General features: G+C 30.1%; 1 protein-coding gene across 4 annotated transcripts in view; it reads right to left on the reverse strand.

Moving 5' to 3' along the window:
• Nucleotides 1–855: 855 nt before the first annotated feature.
• LOC107441188 (collagen alpha-5(IV) chain) overlaps nt 856–17437 on the reverse strand; it is a 72931-nt gene continuing 56349 nt past the window's right edge. For 2 of the 4 annotated variants that reach the window (XM_043051616.2, XM_043051618.2), the window contains exons 33-41: nt 16102–16155; nt 15577–15762; nt 13588–13718; nt 12092–12236; nt 10029–10265; nt 8829–9041; nt 6293–6498; nt 3678–3764; nt 856–1785 (exon numbers count right to left, since the gene is read on the reverse strand). In XM_043051616.2, the coding sequence (XP_042907550.1) occupies nt 1516–1785; nt 3678–3764; nt 6293–6498; nt 8829–9041; nt 10029–10265; nt 12092–12236; nt 13588–13718; nt 15577–15762; nt 16102–16155 (1529 nt within the window). In that variant the 3' untranslated portion in view covers nt 856–1515. Of the gene's footprint in view, nt 1786–3677; nt 3765–6292; nt 6499–8828; nt 9042–10028; nt 10266–12091; nt 12237–13587; nt 13719–15576; nt 15763–16101; nt 16156–16837; nt 17024–17357; nt 17412–17437 lie in introns of all 4 variants that reach the window. The other 2 variants (XM_043051617.2, XM_071179566.1) reach the window with 1 other exon arrangement.

A 17437-nucleotide genomic window follows, 5' to 3' on the forward strand; every position in this document is an offset into this window, starting at 1 on the left:
ATGTAGAGTAAACCATGTAGTTTCCAATACTGAAATTGTGTTTTCAATTGTGATCAAACTTCATAAATTGAGGGAAGTGTTTATGGTTATTTATGAAAGGGATGCAAGCGGTTTGTTAGTTTTGTGTTGTTCTTTGTTGAAGCTTCTTTAATCTTTGAAATAAAGCACTGGGATGCTATTATATTTTGTGTTTGTTAGATGAGAATATTTATTTTTTAAAGTTTTTGAAACAGTTTTTACTGTTATAAAATTGTTTGTATTAAATTTTTATTTAGATAATTTTTTTTTACAAATTTACAGATTATTTTTTATTTAATGAGATTAAAACTTATCATATTTATTTTATTGTTGAAACCTTTTAGTTTTTTTAAAGTTAATTTTGACTCTATTATTCTATTTGCATCTAGAATTAATTTTCTTTCTTCTTAATTTTTCCTCTTTCAAGAAATATAATACTTTTGATTATGCATCAACATAAAATGTGTAAAAAACAACTACCTTCTGCGACTTGTATATGTGTAAAACATAAGAGCACAGACATAAATTTCAATGGTTTGTATACTTTAGAGAATCTTTTATATGTATATATTTTTGAATAAATATTCTTAAAAATATAATTTGTTCTATATTTCATACGAAATTTGCACTGTTTTGTCAATACTTATGGTACTTTTTTCTGTAAGAAATTACACTTTAAACTATTGTTTGAACACAAAAAATATTGTTTCAAATATATATATTTGAAACAATATACATATATATGTATTTGAAATATATATATATAAACAACTTTTTATTCCATTAAAGTTTTGTTGGCTGTAGTATGTGAATTGTAGAAAAATCAAAACATAAACATAACACAGTAATTACAACTTTAATATTTCTTTAAATGCGCCGCAAAGTTTCACACATTAAAATTAGAACATAGTAAATTGCGGAAGTCTTCGATCGTGGAAATCGATCATCGATATGAAATCTAAAAGTTACTCACTTTCTGCAGTGTAAAAACCAAAAACAACATTAAAAGCAACGATAAATGTATCGTTTTATTTGGCAGTGAATTTTATGGCAGTATAGCGCTATATTTTATGTATAATATCACTCTCTGCATTCTTTTTCCTAAGAAATAGCTATATTTTCTCTCTAGTGTTCCAAATAATATTTTCAAAATGAGTATCTTTTAAAATAAATCAACAACATTGAATTTGCACTTTAGATTTCGTGTTTCCAGTAATTGCACTTTATATTATTATAATATGCGTTGAAAAAGCGAAAATAAATTAAAAGATTAGTTGATGTTTTCACAAAAAAAAATAAATGACAATGATCCTTACTGGGCTTCTTTTTCACTTGTTGCAATCCATATAGAATTGCTAAGCAATGTGATAAAAATAATTTCTCATTTTCTTACAATGTCTTTGTAAAGAATTTGAGTAGTTTAATTGCAAAAGCTTTGAGAATGCTATTTCTGATATGACAAAAAAAAGTATTTTTTCCTATATTTTTTAAAAGTACTTATAAAGTACCATGGAAGGGTATTCGTCTACAGACTCTGCACCTTGAAATACTAGTCAATAAATCACCAGCCTTCAGTGTTTTAGGTTCAGGAATGTTAAATTGCCTGTGTTGATGAACAACTGCTAACCAGAAGCTGTAAGCAGTGGTGTAATAGTTGCATCTACCCAATCCTTGGCATTCAATGAAGGGATTAGGTCGGAATTCTTCCAAGCAAGATCCTGGAGAAGACAAAGGTTGTCCACTACCTTCTGCTCCTGAGTCGGTGTTCTATTAAAAAAAATAATTTTTACTATTTGGTTAGAAACAGTTTTTTTTAATTTTTATGGTGAGTTTCTTATTTGTTTTTAATTTATTAGTTTTCACTTTTTTTTGTATCAATATTTAACTACTTTTAACATGGTGCGTAGCGTTTTTAAAAAGTACTTAAAGGTGCTTATTTTCAATTTTTGTTTTTAAAAGCCCTTAAAGGTGCTTTTTTCATTGGGTGTTTTTAAAAAGTGCTTATTTTTCCCTTTTCCAAAAAGAGAAATTTTTTCTTTACCATGTCGATTTTCGCCACGTATTACTCAAAAGCATGCTTTTCACATTGTTCAACGCTTTCACAATTCATTCAACCACAATTTATTCCGGTGTACCGTTGGTCCATAGCGTATGAAAGCGTCAATCATTTTACATAGGCCGTGATAGCCTGGTCGGTGGATCGGGGAAGACTCCGTGTAGTAAATGGTGACTGATGCACGTTAAATCTGTCGAGTCTCTTAATTTAAGTCCTTCATGTTCCCATAACAAATCAATACCTCTGGGAGTACTGATCCAGGAGTTTCCTTGTCTTCTGGATTGGTTCAAAATTACAAGGCTACGGCGTTGAACATTAGTAGTCGTAAACCCAAAAATTGGATCGGGTGTTTAACGGCGGTCATAAAAAAAAAAAAAAAAAAAAATGTGTTTATGTTAAATGTTACATGTTTGATGAAATACTTGCGAGTCCGCTAGTGCGTCTACTGACCTGGATTCGGTGAGATTATTGCACTGTCATGTGCAATTCTGCTGCATTTTGCAAGATATTCTCTATTTCAGGCTTCATTTTCCACCCTCTGATATCGAATCGAAAACTCTCTTGATCATTTTATAATGGCTAATATGATCAAGAAAAAGTGTTCTTGGTCAGAAGCTGGTTATTTTATCATGATCATATGAAGTCTTTGAAAATTATTTTGCATTTTGTTAAAGTATATAGCGCTTAAAAATATTTTTTGAGTGCTTAAAAGGTACTTATTTTTTGTTGAAAGATTTGGCTACGCACCCTGTTCAAGAAGCCATAGAACATTCGAGGACTTAAGCAGTGATTTAGAGGAGAAGGGTTCCAGTACTCAATTGGAGTGTTACTTCACAATTTTGAAGAGCTGCAATTTTGAAGAACCTAGGTTCTGTTCAAGGTGGCGTCATGGAGCGAAACCAGTTTCAGATCAATTTTACTTCTCTGGGAAGTAAAGGCGGCTTCACTCGATGCCATCATGCTGTTCTGTTGGTCTCAAAATTGTAGAGCCTAATATCTATGACCCTCTGACTGGCTGTCGCAGGAATGCCTTTAGCAATAATGCATAAAATTGCTATTTTGCCGGTAGATAAAAAAGTTGGTAGATTTCCTCATAAAATTAAATAATTAATTTTATATGTATTATAAATGAATTCGAAAACAAATCGAAAAATGAATCAGTGAATAATACACAAATCATTTGTAATAAAATTGAACGTTTAAAAATATGCCTTTTGATTTTTTTTTTCTAGTTCCATTGTTGTTTAATTTTTTATCCTATTCAATTTATTTTGATTTAAACGTTACATTTCTGTCAAACAAATACTGGATATGAATACCTATGTTGATTTCTAAAAGTGCACTTAATTAAACAATTGTAATCTGTTTCCTAGTCTTGTATAATTAAACGGTTTTGTTTTAGAAACAAATTTAGCAGTTTTGTTTTAGCTGTTAACGATTTCTGATTTTAATATTAAAAAATAAGAATTATTGGGGAATAAAAACTGTACAATATTTTTACAGATTGAAGCAAAAGTTAAGTAGGATATTTCTGTTTATGAAAAAAGTTTATAATCTCATTAACTATTTATGATTTTTTATCATAATTTAAACCTATGCTTACCATGAAAAAGCTGTAACCTTCCCAAAGTCCGTCCCATCCATATGGGCAATCTGGGATTTCAATACTTTGACTATGGACGGCTATTACCTGACAAAAAAATAAATATATTTCAAACCATATATTTTTTATTTTTTAAAATCATTTTTAAGTAACAGGTTTATTAATAAAAATTTAGTAAAAATTAGTAAGTTTAATATTAAGCTTTTCCTTCAATGTGCAATAGCTGCTTTTTATTTTAATTTACATGTGTTGGGCAATGTAAAATTAATTAAGGAATTGAAATGATAAAAAAAAGAAAAAGAACATGCTGCTGTTTATAAACATCATTGCAAAGATAGCAAAATTGTTCTATTTTGTCTATGGAGATGATTCTTAATGTATTCTTTAATTATTTTTAATTGTTTTTTATTACTTTTCAATAATTTTTTATTATTTTTAATAATTTTTTATTACTTTTGTATTACTAATTATTATACTTACCACCAATTTTTAAAGTACATGTTAACTTTTCTACCACTTTTGATTTAGGTTTCCATTTGTTAATAACTTCAGCTTTCTTGAAGTGCGTTCGAAAATAATTGGCAACCATTTTTTTGTATAAGAAAACTTATAAAAGTTATAAAATGCATAATTCCTCCTAAAGTTTGTAGCATTTATAATATTTATTTCATAAATAAAGAAAAATAAAAGCCTATAAGTTCCTAATAGGTCGTGGTAAATATACTTACCACAAGAAAAAAGAAATGGCATTAAAATTTAAATTAATTTTCTTTAAGCTAAATTATTTCTTTTCTTATATCAATTACTATTCTTATATGAATTTCAATTCCAAAAATTCTTTAATTTACCTTTTCTAGAAATAAATGGCCCACTAATGGGTTAATGTGTAATAATTTTAGCTGACTTTGTTAGTAGTTTTACTTAACTATACGTAAAGCAATCTTTTAATCTTGACAGTTCCTTTCTATTGACAGTTTTGAAAAATTATTTATTAACTGTTAGTTTAAGTCACTTGTGAATCATGTTATAAATGAAAAACACAATTTGGAAAACTATTGTTATTTTTCTCTCCAGACAATTGCAAATATATTCTGTCTTTATTTGCTAAATGGTAAGAATGTAAATGCTTCTCTATAAAAATAAATTACGCTCTTACTATTTTTCATTAATGCATCTGAAATTTCTTCCCCTTAAGTTAAAAGTTTGAACAAAGAAAGTTGTGCTATGGTGGAAAAAAGTTTGAGGCCCTCTTGTTAATTTTTAAAATAGATTTTATTTAAATCAATTGAAACTATCGTTACATCAGAAATTGAACTATAAGACCTCGTGTCTTTAATATAAATTATGCTTTAATTCTACTTCTCAAGCATGGACTAAGAAAAATGCTTAAAAAAATTTGTGGAACATTAAAAATGTTTATGAAATGCTTTTTAATCAGTTTTAATGATGTGTCATTTTGTTTGTTAAAACCGAGTAACTTCCAAAAGAAAACTTGGAGAAATTTTTTTCCCAATGTTTTTGTTTGTTTGCATTCTTAATCGAAGCTCTAAAAGCTTTCTTAAATTTTTAAATCAAGATATTGTTGACTGACAGCCTTTGTTGTGAACAGAAATTTATGGATTGAAGTTTTACCTTTATTAAAACTTAGTTAATAATTAAATTAAGATAATAACAAAAATTTAAAATTAGATGTTAGACTAGTAGTTCATTATTTTTTTAACGGGATGAAGTTGTTGACGTGAACCTTAGTGAAGACTATATTAATAATATATTTTGAAACATGCCCAAATCTTAACTGAGCACACCTCTTTGAATGCGTTTCGATATTTGCGAAGTTCCTTGTTGTAAATCATGACAGTTAGAAGTAATATCTTAACCCATCTAGAGCTTCGAGATTAAATTTTTTCATTAGTAAACATAAGTTTACGACATGAATTTTGATTCATACTGCACAACTTGCTTGAATGTTTCGTTTTAGCAGCTTTTGTTTTTCTTTTAATTTAGAAATTTTAAAAGTTTACATGCTTTTTTACAACATTTCATGCTTTGTTCTAAATGCAATAAGAAGTTGCTGGGAGGATGCTATTGCTGAAATTGCAAATTCATTAATCACTGCTTTAATGATGCGACATTGATAAGTTAGCTTTGATGATCACTTGTTTCTTTTTTCTTCTATTAACCTACAGGATTCGACATTAAATTGTACACAACATGTGAATTTTGGCAGCAATTTGTATTCAAGTTCATTCAAGTCATACTCAGAAAAAGCAATAATTTAATATTTTTCTTTATTCGTCATTATTTGAAGTTTTTGGAAGCAGGGCATATTTGTTAGTTTGTTTCCTAGGTTTTTCCAAGTTTTATGAAAGAGGCCTCAAACTTTTTTTAAGTTTTTAATTCTTTACATTATCGGATATTTGTATGAATTTTATTAAAAAAATTAAATTTGTTTAAATATATTCTTAAATAAATAATTAATCCATTGCTCAAAATTTTGCAAAAATCGTTTTACGAAAGAGAAAAAAAATTGCGGTGATTTTAAACTTTTTTCAATTATAGTGGAAGTGTAAAATAGAACAATACTGTATTGAATAAATATTTTTTCTAAAACTTACTTGAGTGGAAGATTCACACACAGAGCATCTACTGACATATCTCTTTATGTTTCTACCTGTTATGGGTGCCATATCCATTGGCATACTTTCCGAAGTGCTTAACCAATAGCTGAAGTCACTGCGTGAAGCCATGTGGCATACATTGTTTATATTGCAGAACATGTATGGCATTGTACTGAACTTCCTCAAACAACTACCAGGGCTTCCTGTAAATTGCGATATCAGTATATTTATTCTCATGGTATTCAAAATGAAGCATAATCTCAGTTTTGATTTCAGTAGAAGAAAAAAATTTTCAGAAACAAAATGTTTTCTTTAAAGTTAGTAAATCTATGTAAGTCTGGGGAAATAAAATAGGAACGTAGCCTTTTATCTTATATATTTGTAATCTAACCGTGGGAGGTTTTCGTGGTTTTCTTTTGAATTCGAATTTTGTTCACGTCTCGCACCGATCACAGTGCTGATGTAGAAAATACCTTGTGTTAAACGGATCATGAGTTAGCCGTCGGGCTAATGTTGCGTGGTTTTTCTTTTCATGCAATGAAAATACGGGTTAGTTCCATTGAAAAGTCCTCCATGAAGACTTGTTTGTCCAAATGTTTGATCCAGGAGTTTCTTTGTCTTCTGGGGTTGCCTACGGAGGTGAACTTTGGTACTGTAAATTCAAAAATGGGTCGGCCGTAATAAAATAATTTATCAACATCTAACGGTTATAGTTGTGAGCTAATCCCTTTAACTGTTTCGTTTTCTCTGTAAATATTTGCCTCAAGTTTTGTTGTTATTCGAAGCCAGAAATAAGGTTCACCCGGCTCTGTTACGGAACAAGCTTTGCTTGGAGAGGAACAAGCCTGGGCTAAAGAGAATAGAAGGGCTGGTTCATTCCTTTGAAGTAGCTCTCGCTGCGCCAATCCTCCGATTTTCTATAGTGACGTCACTTTGGCGCAAAGCTCGCACTTTTACTTCAGGAACGGAGCGTTCGGCCTTACTAGCTCTAACTAATATTGGAGCATTTATTTTTGCGAGATATTCTAAGACATTTGTTATTTTCTATAATGACTTTCCTCAGTTTTTGCAGTGAATTTACAAGAATTTAAAACTATTATCGAAATGCCAGTTTGCGCGATTGCAACTTGCAAAAATTCTGATATAAAAACAAAAGGAAAAAGTATAATTTTTCGCGTGTTCCCTAAAGTAAATGAACAACTATGTAAAGAATGGATTCCGAAATGACACAGTTAATATAAAACCGCAATACGTTTATTCTGTCGTAAAGAACTTTTATAAAAATTCATTATCTAAATAGAAACCGCCTCGCTACTTCATAAAGAAAGGCAGGTGAAAAGAATTAAAAAATAGATAAAGTCAAAGAAAATTAAAATGTAAGTAAAAAGTATAAATAAAATATATAGTATATAGTTGAAATTCTCCTAATTTCATAACATATTTTTTAATGTAGTTATTCTAAATATTTATGATTTTTTTTAAAAATTATATTCTCTTCAATTTAAATATCTATAAATTATATCATCGTAAATTTAAATGTCTATAAACAATTGTAAAATTTCTAATGTCATTATGAACCTAAATTATTATTTTGTTTCAGTAATTAGCGTTTAAGGTTGATGTTTCCTAATGATTAAGTATGAACAAATTGCTATTAACGACATATTTTAAAATCAGGGATTCTAAATTTAACTTAACTTATCTTTATAAAAGAATATGTAGATAAAAAAAGTGTCGATATATGCCTTCATTTTTCTTAATAGTTAAAGTTAAAACTGAACTTTTTAAAATAAAGTATTTATCGTGTCATTTTCACCAACTAGCAAAACATTTTTATAAGTTTAAAATGGTTTTTTTTTAATATAATAACCAAGAAAGTTTTTTTTGAACTATGTTTATGAACGGAAATAATGTGTTAATTACGTAAAGTTTGAAAGCTAATAACCAGAAAAATTCTAACTTATTTTTACAAAGAGAAATATGCAAATTTATCATAATATCTTTGCTTGCGATCTCCTAGATCTGTGGACACAGTGACGTCATGAGGAGGGAAATCGTAGCTTCAGCTCTAAGAGCGGAGTGAACTAGCCCTTCTATTCTCCTTAGCCCTGGGAACAAGCACTCTTTAAAATCGGTATTTGTTTAGATTTTAAACAAAGTGGAGATAAATATTTATATTTTGGCTGTAAGCTCAGTTAACTGAGCTACGTTATAAAATAAAAGGTTGACTAGTTGTTCATTTTTTATCTGTTATAAAGGCAATAGTTTTTCATGGTTTTCTTAAAACTGGTTATGTTGGTGTGAACTGCTGTTTTGGCAGTTGGATAAGCAAAAGATCTTTCTTTAATTTAGAATGTTTTAAAAAAACGATGCACTGTGTGCAATCATCAATTGTATAAAAGTAAGATTTAATGCACATTTTTTAATTCATCGTTGTTTTAAATTTTGATTTTTCAATTGATGTTTTAGCAGTTGATGTTTTTATTTATTTATTTTTTGAAATGTATAAGTTATTTGAATTAAATGTATTTACCCAAATCTTGTCCGTGAGCTTTTTCGTTTCCTTGAATGTAAAGTAAGGAATATCCATCCCACATCACAGAAGTACCACCTGGGCAATCTGGTACTTGAGTTGTTTGACTATGTCGTGTGTAGAAGAATCCTCTAGATGGAGCTGGTGTGCCTGGGTATCCTGGTTCCCCTTGATTTCCTATTAAGCCTGTAGTACCGGGGAAACCACTAAAACCTGAGGATAATAAAATAAAATTAGAAAAAGGAAAATATTTGTCAACACAAGAGCTTGGTTACAAGAAGGGAAGCAATAAAGGCACTTTTATGAAGTTTAAGCTAACTTAAAATAAGCACGAAATGAAAGAAAATTTGGAAAAATTTCCTATATTTAGAATCGACAATTTTGAAGAATTTTTATCGTTACCTTTTTTAGCCTAGAAAACTATTTAATATTTCTTATTTCAAAAACAGAGATCTCTGATTCTAAAATTGAGTATTTCATACGCTAATATTCTTCTTAAATCAAAACTGCGATAAATATTGATTGAATCCGAAATCATTTGTTATATTTCTTGAATTGAAATGATTGAAACAAACTTCACCAGTTCATTATTAAAAAAAACTGCTAGGCGAAAATTATGAACTCTTTTTAATCTTCTAATTTCAGCAAAAAGGAAAAAAAAAAATCCTTTTGCTCATTTACCAGGAAAAAAAAAAGTTGAAAATATATTGTATGCTGAGTGTTTCTCTTGATATATATATTTTACATATCCGGAATACTTTTCAAAAATAAAGTTAAAATATACTCACATTTAGGGGTTGCATGTTTCGTCGATCCCTTATGTGTGTATATTTTAATGCATAAGCAAGAAAAAAGCCGTAAGGCTAAAATCCGAGGAATTCTTAAGAATGAAGGTGGGATTGAAAGCGTCAAAACCTGTTTGATTACTTGATGAAATTAGGATGTGCTATTAAAAATCACCTTTCAATTTCTTCCTAACATTTAGGCAATCAAACAGGCTTTAATTTTTCAGTCCCGTTTATATCTCTATTAATTCGTTAGATTATGATTACGTTTTATTATTTTCTTCTTTAAATATCAATTAGTAACTTCTGATGCGTATGATTTTTTACCTTCCTTTATGGCAACAATTTTAAAAATATATAATAAAGGTGATCATTTTGGAACAACCTCTGTAGTAATTTTCTAGAATGTACTTACCATCAAGACCTCTGTCTCCAATTGTTCCTTTAAAACCCTGTGGTCCCGGATATCCATTTACTCCAGGATATCCAGGACTTCCTTTGGGTCCGGATAATCCATCTCTACCAGGATCACCCATCGCACCTCTTTCACCAGAAAGGCCTGGAAGACCAGCTAAACCATTATCTCCAGGGAATCCTGGGATAGGGAAAATTTCATTCTCTGGTACTGCATCTCCACGTGGACCCGGATTACCTTGAAAAGTCATTGTACGTTTATAGTTACTCATTTTGAGATGACGGTAAACTAATTTATCAATCACAATAAATTACAAATTATCCCTTTTCTTTAAAACCCATTAAATTTATTCATCTGATTTTTATTTTGTTTTGATGAGATTCTAGATAGTACCTCTCTATTTCAGAATTTTTTATGAGCTTAAGAGGTTTCAAATTTTTTTCTTTTATTTTGGGTTAAAAAGAAACTGACTCTACGTTTGAGTTTTAGCAACAGTCGGGTATTTTCTTCAAAGAGTAAAAAAATAGAGGTGTTCGCTTTTTAAAAAAAAAGAAAAAAAGAAGGAAAAATTTAAAATGAAGAGAAAAATGACCGGAAAAAAACATCACGTGATAGTTAACATTCTAAGAATAGTTTAGTTTAGTCTAGCACAGGGTTTTCCAAGTGAGACTAGTGCTAACGTACGTGTCTATAATTTCAAGTCTAATAAATATTAATCCTTTAATAGCTGTCGCTATTCAAAAAAAAAAAAAATTTTTTTTCCCATGTAAAATTGACAGAGTTGTGGATTCAGTATTCTGTCCCAAGTGAAAAAGTTATGCGAGTTCTTGCTCAGTAGCAAGCTCATTAGCACACTCAACGAATTCGGCAAAACTCGATTAAGTAAGTCGCATTTCAAATCGTACGTGTAGAGCATACAATTCTTTAAATAATAAGTTAATTATAAAAATATATCCCTATAAATATAGAATACAAAAATATGCTATGCCGCGAAGAGTTATGAAAACTTTTCGAACAATGAACTGCATGCAATATGCTCACGAGTTTCTTTTGGAAAACAATTCATTTGGTTCAACATAGCAAAGTTAGCATGCACCGTTGGGAACTAGATCTATGCCTGCTGTTTTTACAACTTGAGTGAAAGGCAAATTTAAAAGAAAAAGAATGTCGGCATACAGCGATTACTGCTGTTGACTTTGCAAAAGATACACAAATTTTACATTCCTTCTAACGGTAGTACTTTTCATATGCCTTCCTAAGATTATCAAACGTATACAGACAGTGATTATTCTCATCGGTCCAATTAACAGCTTGTCGAAGGGCATGCGAACTTTTTTGAAATTTAAACTCTCACGGGGTAAACAACACGGAAAGGTACAGAAAGTAGTTTATATATTCCGTAGTGAGATGATGTAAGAAGCAACTGCCAAGGCAGTAGAGAGCATTCACTGTCGATGCTCTGTTTTTGCTTAGCTTATATTAAACAATGTTATTTTCGAAAATATTAATTTCAGACGAACAGTTTATTATTAGGGTTAATTATATAAAATAAATGGAACACTATTATAATGAGATAAATGAAGGATTTTTTTAAACGTAATTTTCAGCTACTACTTTCTTAATATTAGGTTGAAAACATTATTATTAATATTAGTTAATTAAATATTAGGTTATTAAGTTAAAAATACTTAGTTGAGCCATTATAATTTTCCAAAAATATTAGTTTCAGTTGAACTATTTGTTATTAGGGCTAAAATCAATCTAAGACTGTAATTGGTTATAATGGGATAAAATTTTTTTTTTCAGTAATAAGTTGTAAATAACATTATTATTAATATTAGTTTATTAAATATTAGTTTATTAAGTTCAGTTTTATTAAATTTCCGAAAAGATGAGCTATTTATTATTAGAGCTAATTGGACGAAAAAAAAATTGAAGACGATTATAATGGGATTATTAGAGTATTTTTTAAAAAATAATTTTCAGCTATTATTTTCTCAAATTGAAGCATTAAATCTTATAGAAAAATTAACCGATTAATTGCTTAATTTTTGAAAATTTACCAGGAAATCCTTTTGGTCCAGTTGGACCGATTGCTCCACGGAAGCCCACATCTCCTTGAATTCCTTTAGGGCCTGAAAATCCGGGGCGTCCGGGAAATCCTGTGTTGCCTTTTGCACCAGCTAATCCAGGAAAGCCATCTCTACCCTAACAAAATAAAATATTTACTCAACGTTTCATTTTACAGAAACAACACAGAGAGTTCTCAAATTATTTATCTTGATGTGTAGGGTAAACTAACCAGTGAAGGAACACTTAATCTTCGCTTGCCTTTTAAAAAATCATATTAATTTCAAAATTTGTAGAGGACTTACATAATATCGTTTTAAAGTTTTGGAGGTTCAAATAACAAGTAGTAAGAAGACCAACTGAAGAAACAGCTCTTACCAGTAAATGAACACCCAGTAAAGGAATACTTAATTTTGGTTATTTTTTAATGCTCTTTATGAATTTATAAGCCATACAAATATTTAAAAACAAGCCTATTCTTGAAATTATAACATATAAATACTTGGAAAATGTTAACTTTTTTTTGTAATCATGAATTGAAAATTAAAGTGTCAACATATTAACACATACTGTTCATTCACTGGGAAATCTATGCCCAGTAAAGGAACATGCCTGTTCCCTCACTGGTTAGAAGTTGTTTTTCGTATTTTTAACATACTTTTGATGCGGAACATCACTAAAGGTACAATAAAATTAAAGTTTATCTTTTATTTTCATTAACTTAGAAAAAAAACTTAGTAAAGGAACACTTGCTCCTTCACTGGTTTTTCATCGCTTGGTGATCCAGTGAATAAACACCCCCTTATCTCAGTACTTTATTATGCTATGATGCTTACAAAAAAATAAAACGTAAATTCAATAACAATATTTTGAATTCTCTTTTTCACAGTGAGAAAAATACAACTATTACATGCAATTAATTCCACTTCAAACACGTAAATACAAACACTCACCATATAATTTTTTCAAAGAAACAAGGTGTTGCAGAGATAATAACAAAGTCATAAATTTTTCCAGAGAAGTCTATTTGACCAGTTAATCCAAAACATTGCTAGATGACTTCCTATTGTTTGGCAGTAAGGTATTGTTACTAATCAATCTAAAGAAAAACTTTCAAATTCTTATTTTTAATCAATATATATGAAATGTTCCTTCACTGGATAGTCTTCCTTCACTGGTTGGTTTACCCTACCTATTTTCAGATACTTTTTCTTTTATTTTGCACATTTAAATATTCATAATATGGATAGTTTGTAAAATCTGCTTTGGAAATGTGGTCATAGTCTTATTTTGAGAAAAAAATTCAACTTAATCAATACAATGGATTTAAAATAAGTTTGACAATTTTGCGAACCTTCAAAGAAAGTTTTACAACAACGAATACAATAATAATAATTACCAGTTAGCTCTTATCTTCGAGAAAATAAGGCTAGTTGAAGAAATTGTATCACTAGAAATAAAGATCAATCGTTTTAAAATATTCATTTACCTGTAAACCAGGTGGTCCCGAAGGTCCAGGTTGAGCTCTACCTGGTAAACCTCTATCTCCTTGTATACCAGAATTTCCAGGGTAACCAGGTTCTCCCCTATCTCCTCTGGCACCTTGCAATCCACCCAATCCTGCCAAGTTAAAGCAAATAAAAAACTGAATTTATATTCAATTACAGATATTATTTGAAAGCATTTAAAATTATGCTTGATTTTGAAATATAGATATTATTTTATAACATTTTAAATTATGTTATAGTTAATTTTAATCAAAAACTAGTATTTATTATTTTTTTTAAAGTGATTTGCCCCTTTTGATGATGGATTTTGTTTAACTTCTTAGATATGAGAATTTAAAATGATAAAACAGTTGCAAGTGTATGAAAGAAATAGATTCTATAAATTGATTGCATTTTGTAATAAAATAAAAAGAAGAATTTATTAGATATGTTTGAACATAGTATTGAGGGGCGAATAAAATGAAGTAAATTAATTTTCAGAACTGGCCGATAAAAATCAGTCATTATTGAATAGAGGAGATTGTAGAATCAAGCTCTGAGAAATATAACTATAAAGATTATTGTTTATATGCTTGTCAATATTTTTTGTTAATGATCCAAACAGTTTAGAATCCAATATTAGAAATGCAATGTTAAAATTTTTCGAATCGCAAAAATCATTTACCATTGCAAAATTGCAATCGTGATGAAAGTTATGACAAAATGTTTTTCTAAGTATTTTTTTTTTCAAGTATAGCTGAATTAGAACAGTATTCTCAAGAACAGAATTTTTTTTCAACTACATTTTTTTTGCTAATCCAAGCAATCGTTCAGTTTGTAGCGATAAACATATTAACAAAATGTTCTTCCACAAAACTATAATTATTTTATATTTTATAAATAAAGAATCCTTTTTTTTAAAAAAACAAAACAATATTGGTTTTTAAGCATAATAAAAAAGCAGAGATGATCGAAAAGAAATCACGGGGGTTGGTGGTGGTGCCTCCTAGTAAATTAAATAGATACTAACAAACTTTTTTACAGTAGTATAAAGTGTTGATAAAGAAACATTACAGCAAAAAAAATTATGTTGTGCATAAACTAAAATTGCCACTGACTGCAATTATAATCTAAAAGAATATTATTTAAATTATGTTCCATTGAAAAGTTATTTAATTGTTCTTAAATTTTGTTTCATTGAGTTCGAAATGTAACAACTATAAAAAAAAATCTTTTACCGGTTTTCATAAAATTATTTCTTTAAATTATAAATAAACTATCAAACTGTTTGATTTCTTAAGGCTTAATTAAGAATATAGCTGTTGGGAGTTTGGAGATTTAAAAAAAGTAGTAATCTTAAAAAATTTCTGAAGTTCAGGATTATTTTTTTTCTTGGGGCCCTCCGATGTTATGCCTAATTCTTAGTTCTTGAGGCTTAACAGAGGTTAACAGAACAGAAACGGTTAGAGATTCTACATTATAAATTCATTATACACTTTCTCGCCGACTGTCACAAATGCAAAGCAGCATGAAATGTTATTAATCAGGGTAAAAATATAAAACTGGTAACCAAACGAATTTTTAGTAGTTTATTTGTTTTCTAGCAGTTTGAATTATTTGATTCACCATTATTTAGTTCGAAATAAAAATTATGTAGTTACACTTTGAACCAATATTGATTTTGAACAACTGAAGTCAAGCATCACTGGCTGCGGTCAGTAAGCTGGTGGGGGTGACCACTTTGATCAGTCTGCGTAGGGATAGAGGGTATATCAGTCTTAGTTAACCGTACTTAGTCTACCGTAAAGTGATCGACTTCGCGCGCATTTTGTCTGGCTACTAAAGTAGGGGAGCCATCCCCTCTTCAGAGGAATGTCTTCAATCATTTTAGGGGATGTTTCCCCCGTCGCCAATAGCCCATTGTGCAGCTCTAGTGCGACGTTAATATAGTACCTACCTACCTATTTAAAGAATAAGATTTTATATTGTACCTGGGGGTCCTGGAAGTCCATCTGGGCCTTTTTCGCCTTTTCTTCCTGGAAATGAATAACCTGCTTCACCTTTGCGTCCAGGATTGCCCATTCTTCCCGGAGTTCCAGGTTCTCCTTTTCTTCCCGATAATCCAGGTGTTCCTGGAAAACCTGGTATTCCACCATCGCCTTCTTCACCCTTTGAACCTAGAGAGAATGAAATATACTAATCTTAAAATCTTGAAATTAGCCATAAGAAAGCTACTTATATTTTTCTATTATATAGCCATTTAAAATATTTAATTAAATCTGGAATTTGTTTTTTTGGGTTTTTTTTTAGAGAAAAGGGTTTTCTTATTTTTCCGAACTTGACTCACGGTTACTTTTATTCCTTTATTCGAAAGTAAAATAAATTGAAAAAACAATTACGCCTGTTTTTCTGAACACTTTAGTAGTAATTTAAAATATTGTTGTGAAATTAATCATTGTAAGATTAGTTTAAGAACAAGTTATTAAGAAACTGTTGAATGTATAAATTTTGTTTACCTGGGAATCCTGGTGTTCCACCATCTCCAGTTTCTCCAATTCTGCCCGGTTCACCTATATTTACAGTAAAACATAATTATTGCGCTTTTAAGGATTAAGTATTATGTAAGTTCAAAGATTTAAAAAACTGTGGGCATAACGATTTCACAAGGGAAAAGTNCAATTGCAGCTACTAAATTAGCGATGCAACACATAAATATTTGGTATTTGGCCTATACTGCTGAACGCAGAATATTCATTTCGGACGAATAAAGGAAAAAGCGTCTGCCGAAGACAAAATTTAGTTCGTTTACATCTGTCTTTCTTCCCCCCCCCGTTCCTCGAAAGTGTTTATTCGATTAACGAAATAATAATGAAGATAAACAAATTTGTGAAGGGTCCGATTAAAAGATAAATTATTTTGTGAAGGGTCCGTTTTTAAGTTGAAATATTTTGTGAAGGATCCGTTTTTATGTAAAGATATTTTGGGAAGGATCCGTTTTTATGAAAAGATATTTTGTGAAGGGTCCGTTAAAGGACCCAAATTTCTTCTAAACAGACCCCTGCCGTAAAGTGATCGACTTCGCGCATTTTGTCGGGCTACCAAAGCAGAGGAGCCATCCTCTCTGCAGAGGCATGTCTTCAATCATCTTCGGGGATGTTCCCCAAACCGTTGCCAATATAGTGCAGCTCTAGTGCGACGTTAATAAAGTACCTACATACCTACCTATTTAAAGAATATGATTTTATATTGTACCTGGTGGTCCTGGAAGTCCATCTAGGCCTTTTTCGCCTTTTCTTCCAGGAAACGAATAACCTGCTTCACCTTTGCGTCCAGGATTGCCCATTCTGCCCGGAGTTCCAGGTTCTCCTTTTCTTCCCGATAATCCAGGTGTTCCTGGAAAACCCGGTATTCCACCATCACCTTCTTCACCCTTTGAACCTAGAGAGAATGAAATGTACTAATCTTAAAATTAGCCATGAGAGCCATGAAAGTTATTTATATTTTTCTATTATATGGCTATTTAAAATATTTAATACAATCTGGACTTTGTTTAGCAGGTTTTTGCTTTAGAGAAAAAGGTTTCCTGATTTTTCCAAATTTGATTCATGGTTATTTTCATACCTTTATTCGAAAGTAAAATAAAGTTAAAAAAAATTATGCCTGTTTTCCTGAACACTTTAGTAATTTAAAATATTGTAGTGAGATTAATCATTGTAAGATTAGTTTAATAACAAGTCATTAAGAAACTGTTAAATCTATGAATATTGCTTACCTGGGAATCCCGGTGATCCAGCATCTCCAGTTTCTCCAATTCTGCCCGGTTCACCTATATTTACATCAAAACATAATTAT

This window comes from Parasteatoda tepidariorum, chromosome 4, assembly GCF_043381705.1.
Source record: "Parasteatoda tepidariorum isolate YZ-2023 chromosome 4, CAS_Ptep_4.0, whole genome shotgun sequence".
In the NCBI taxonomy this organism is placed as follows: Eukaryota; Metazoa; Arthropoda; class Arachnida; order Araneae; family Theridiidae; genus Parasteatoda; species Parasteatoda tepidariorum.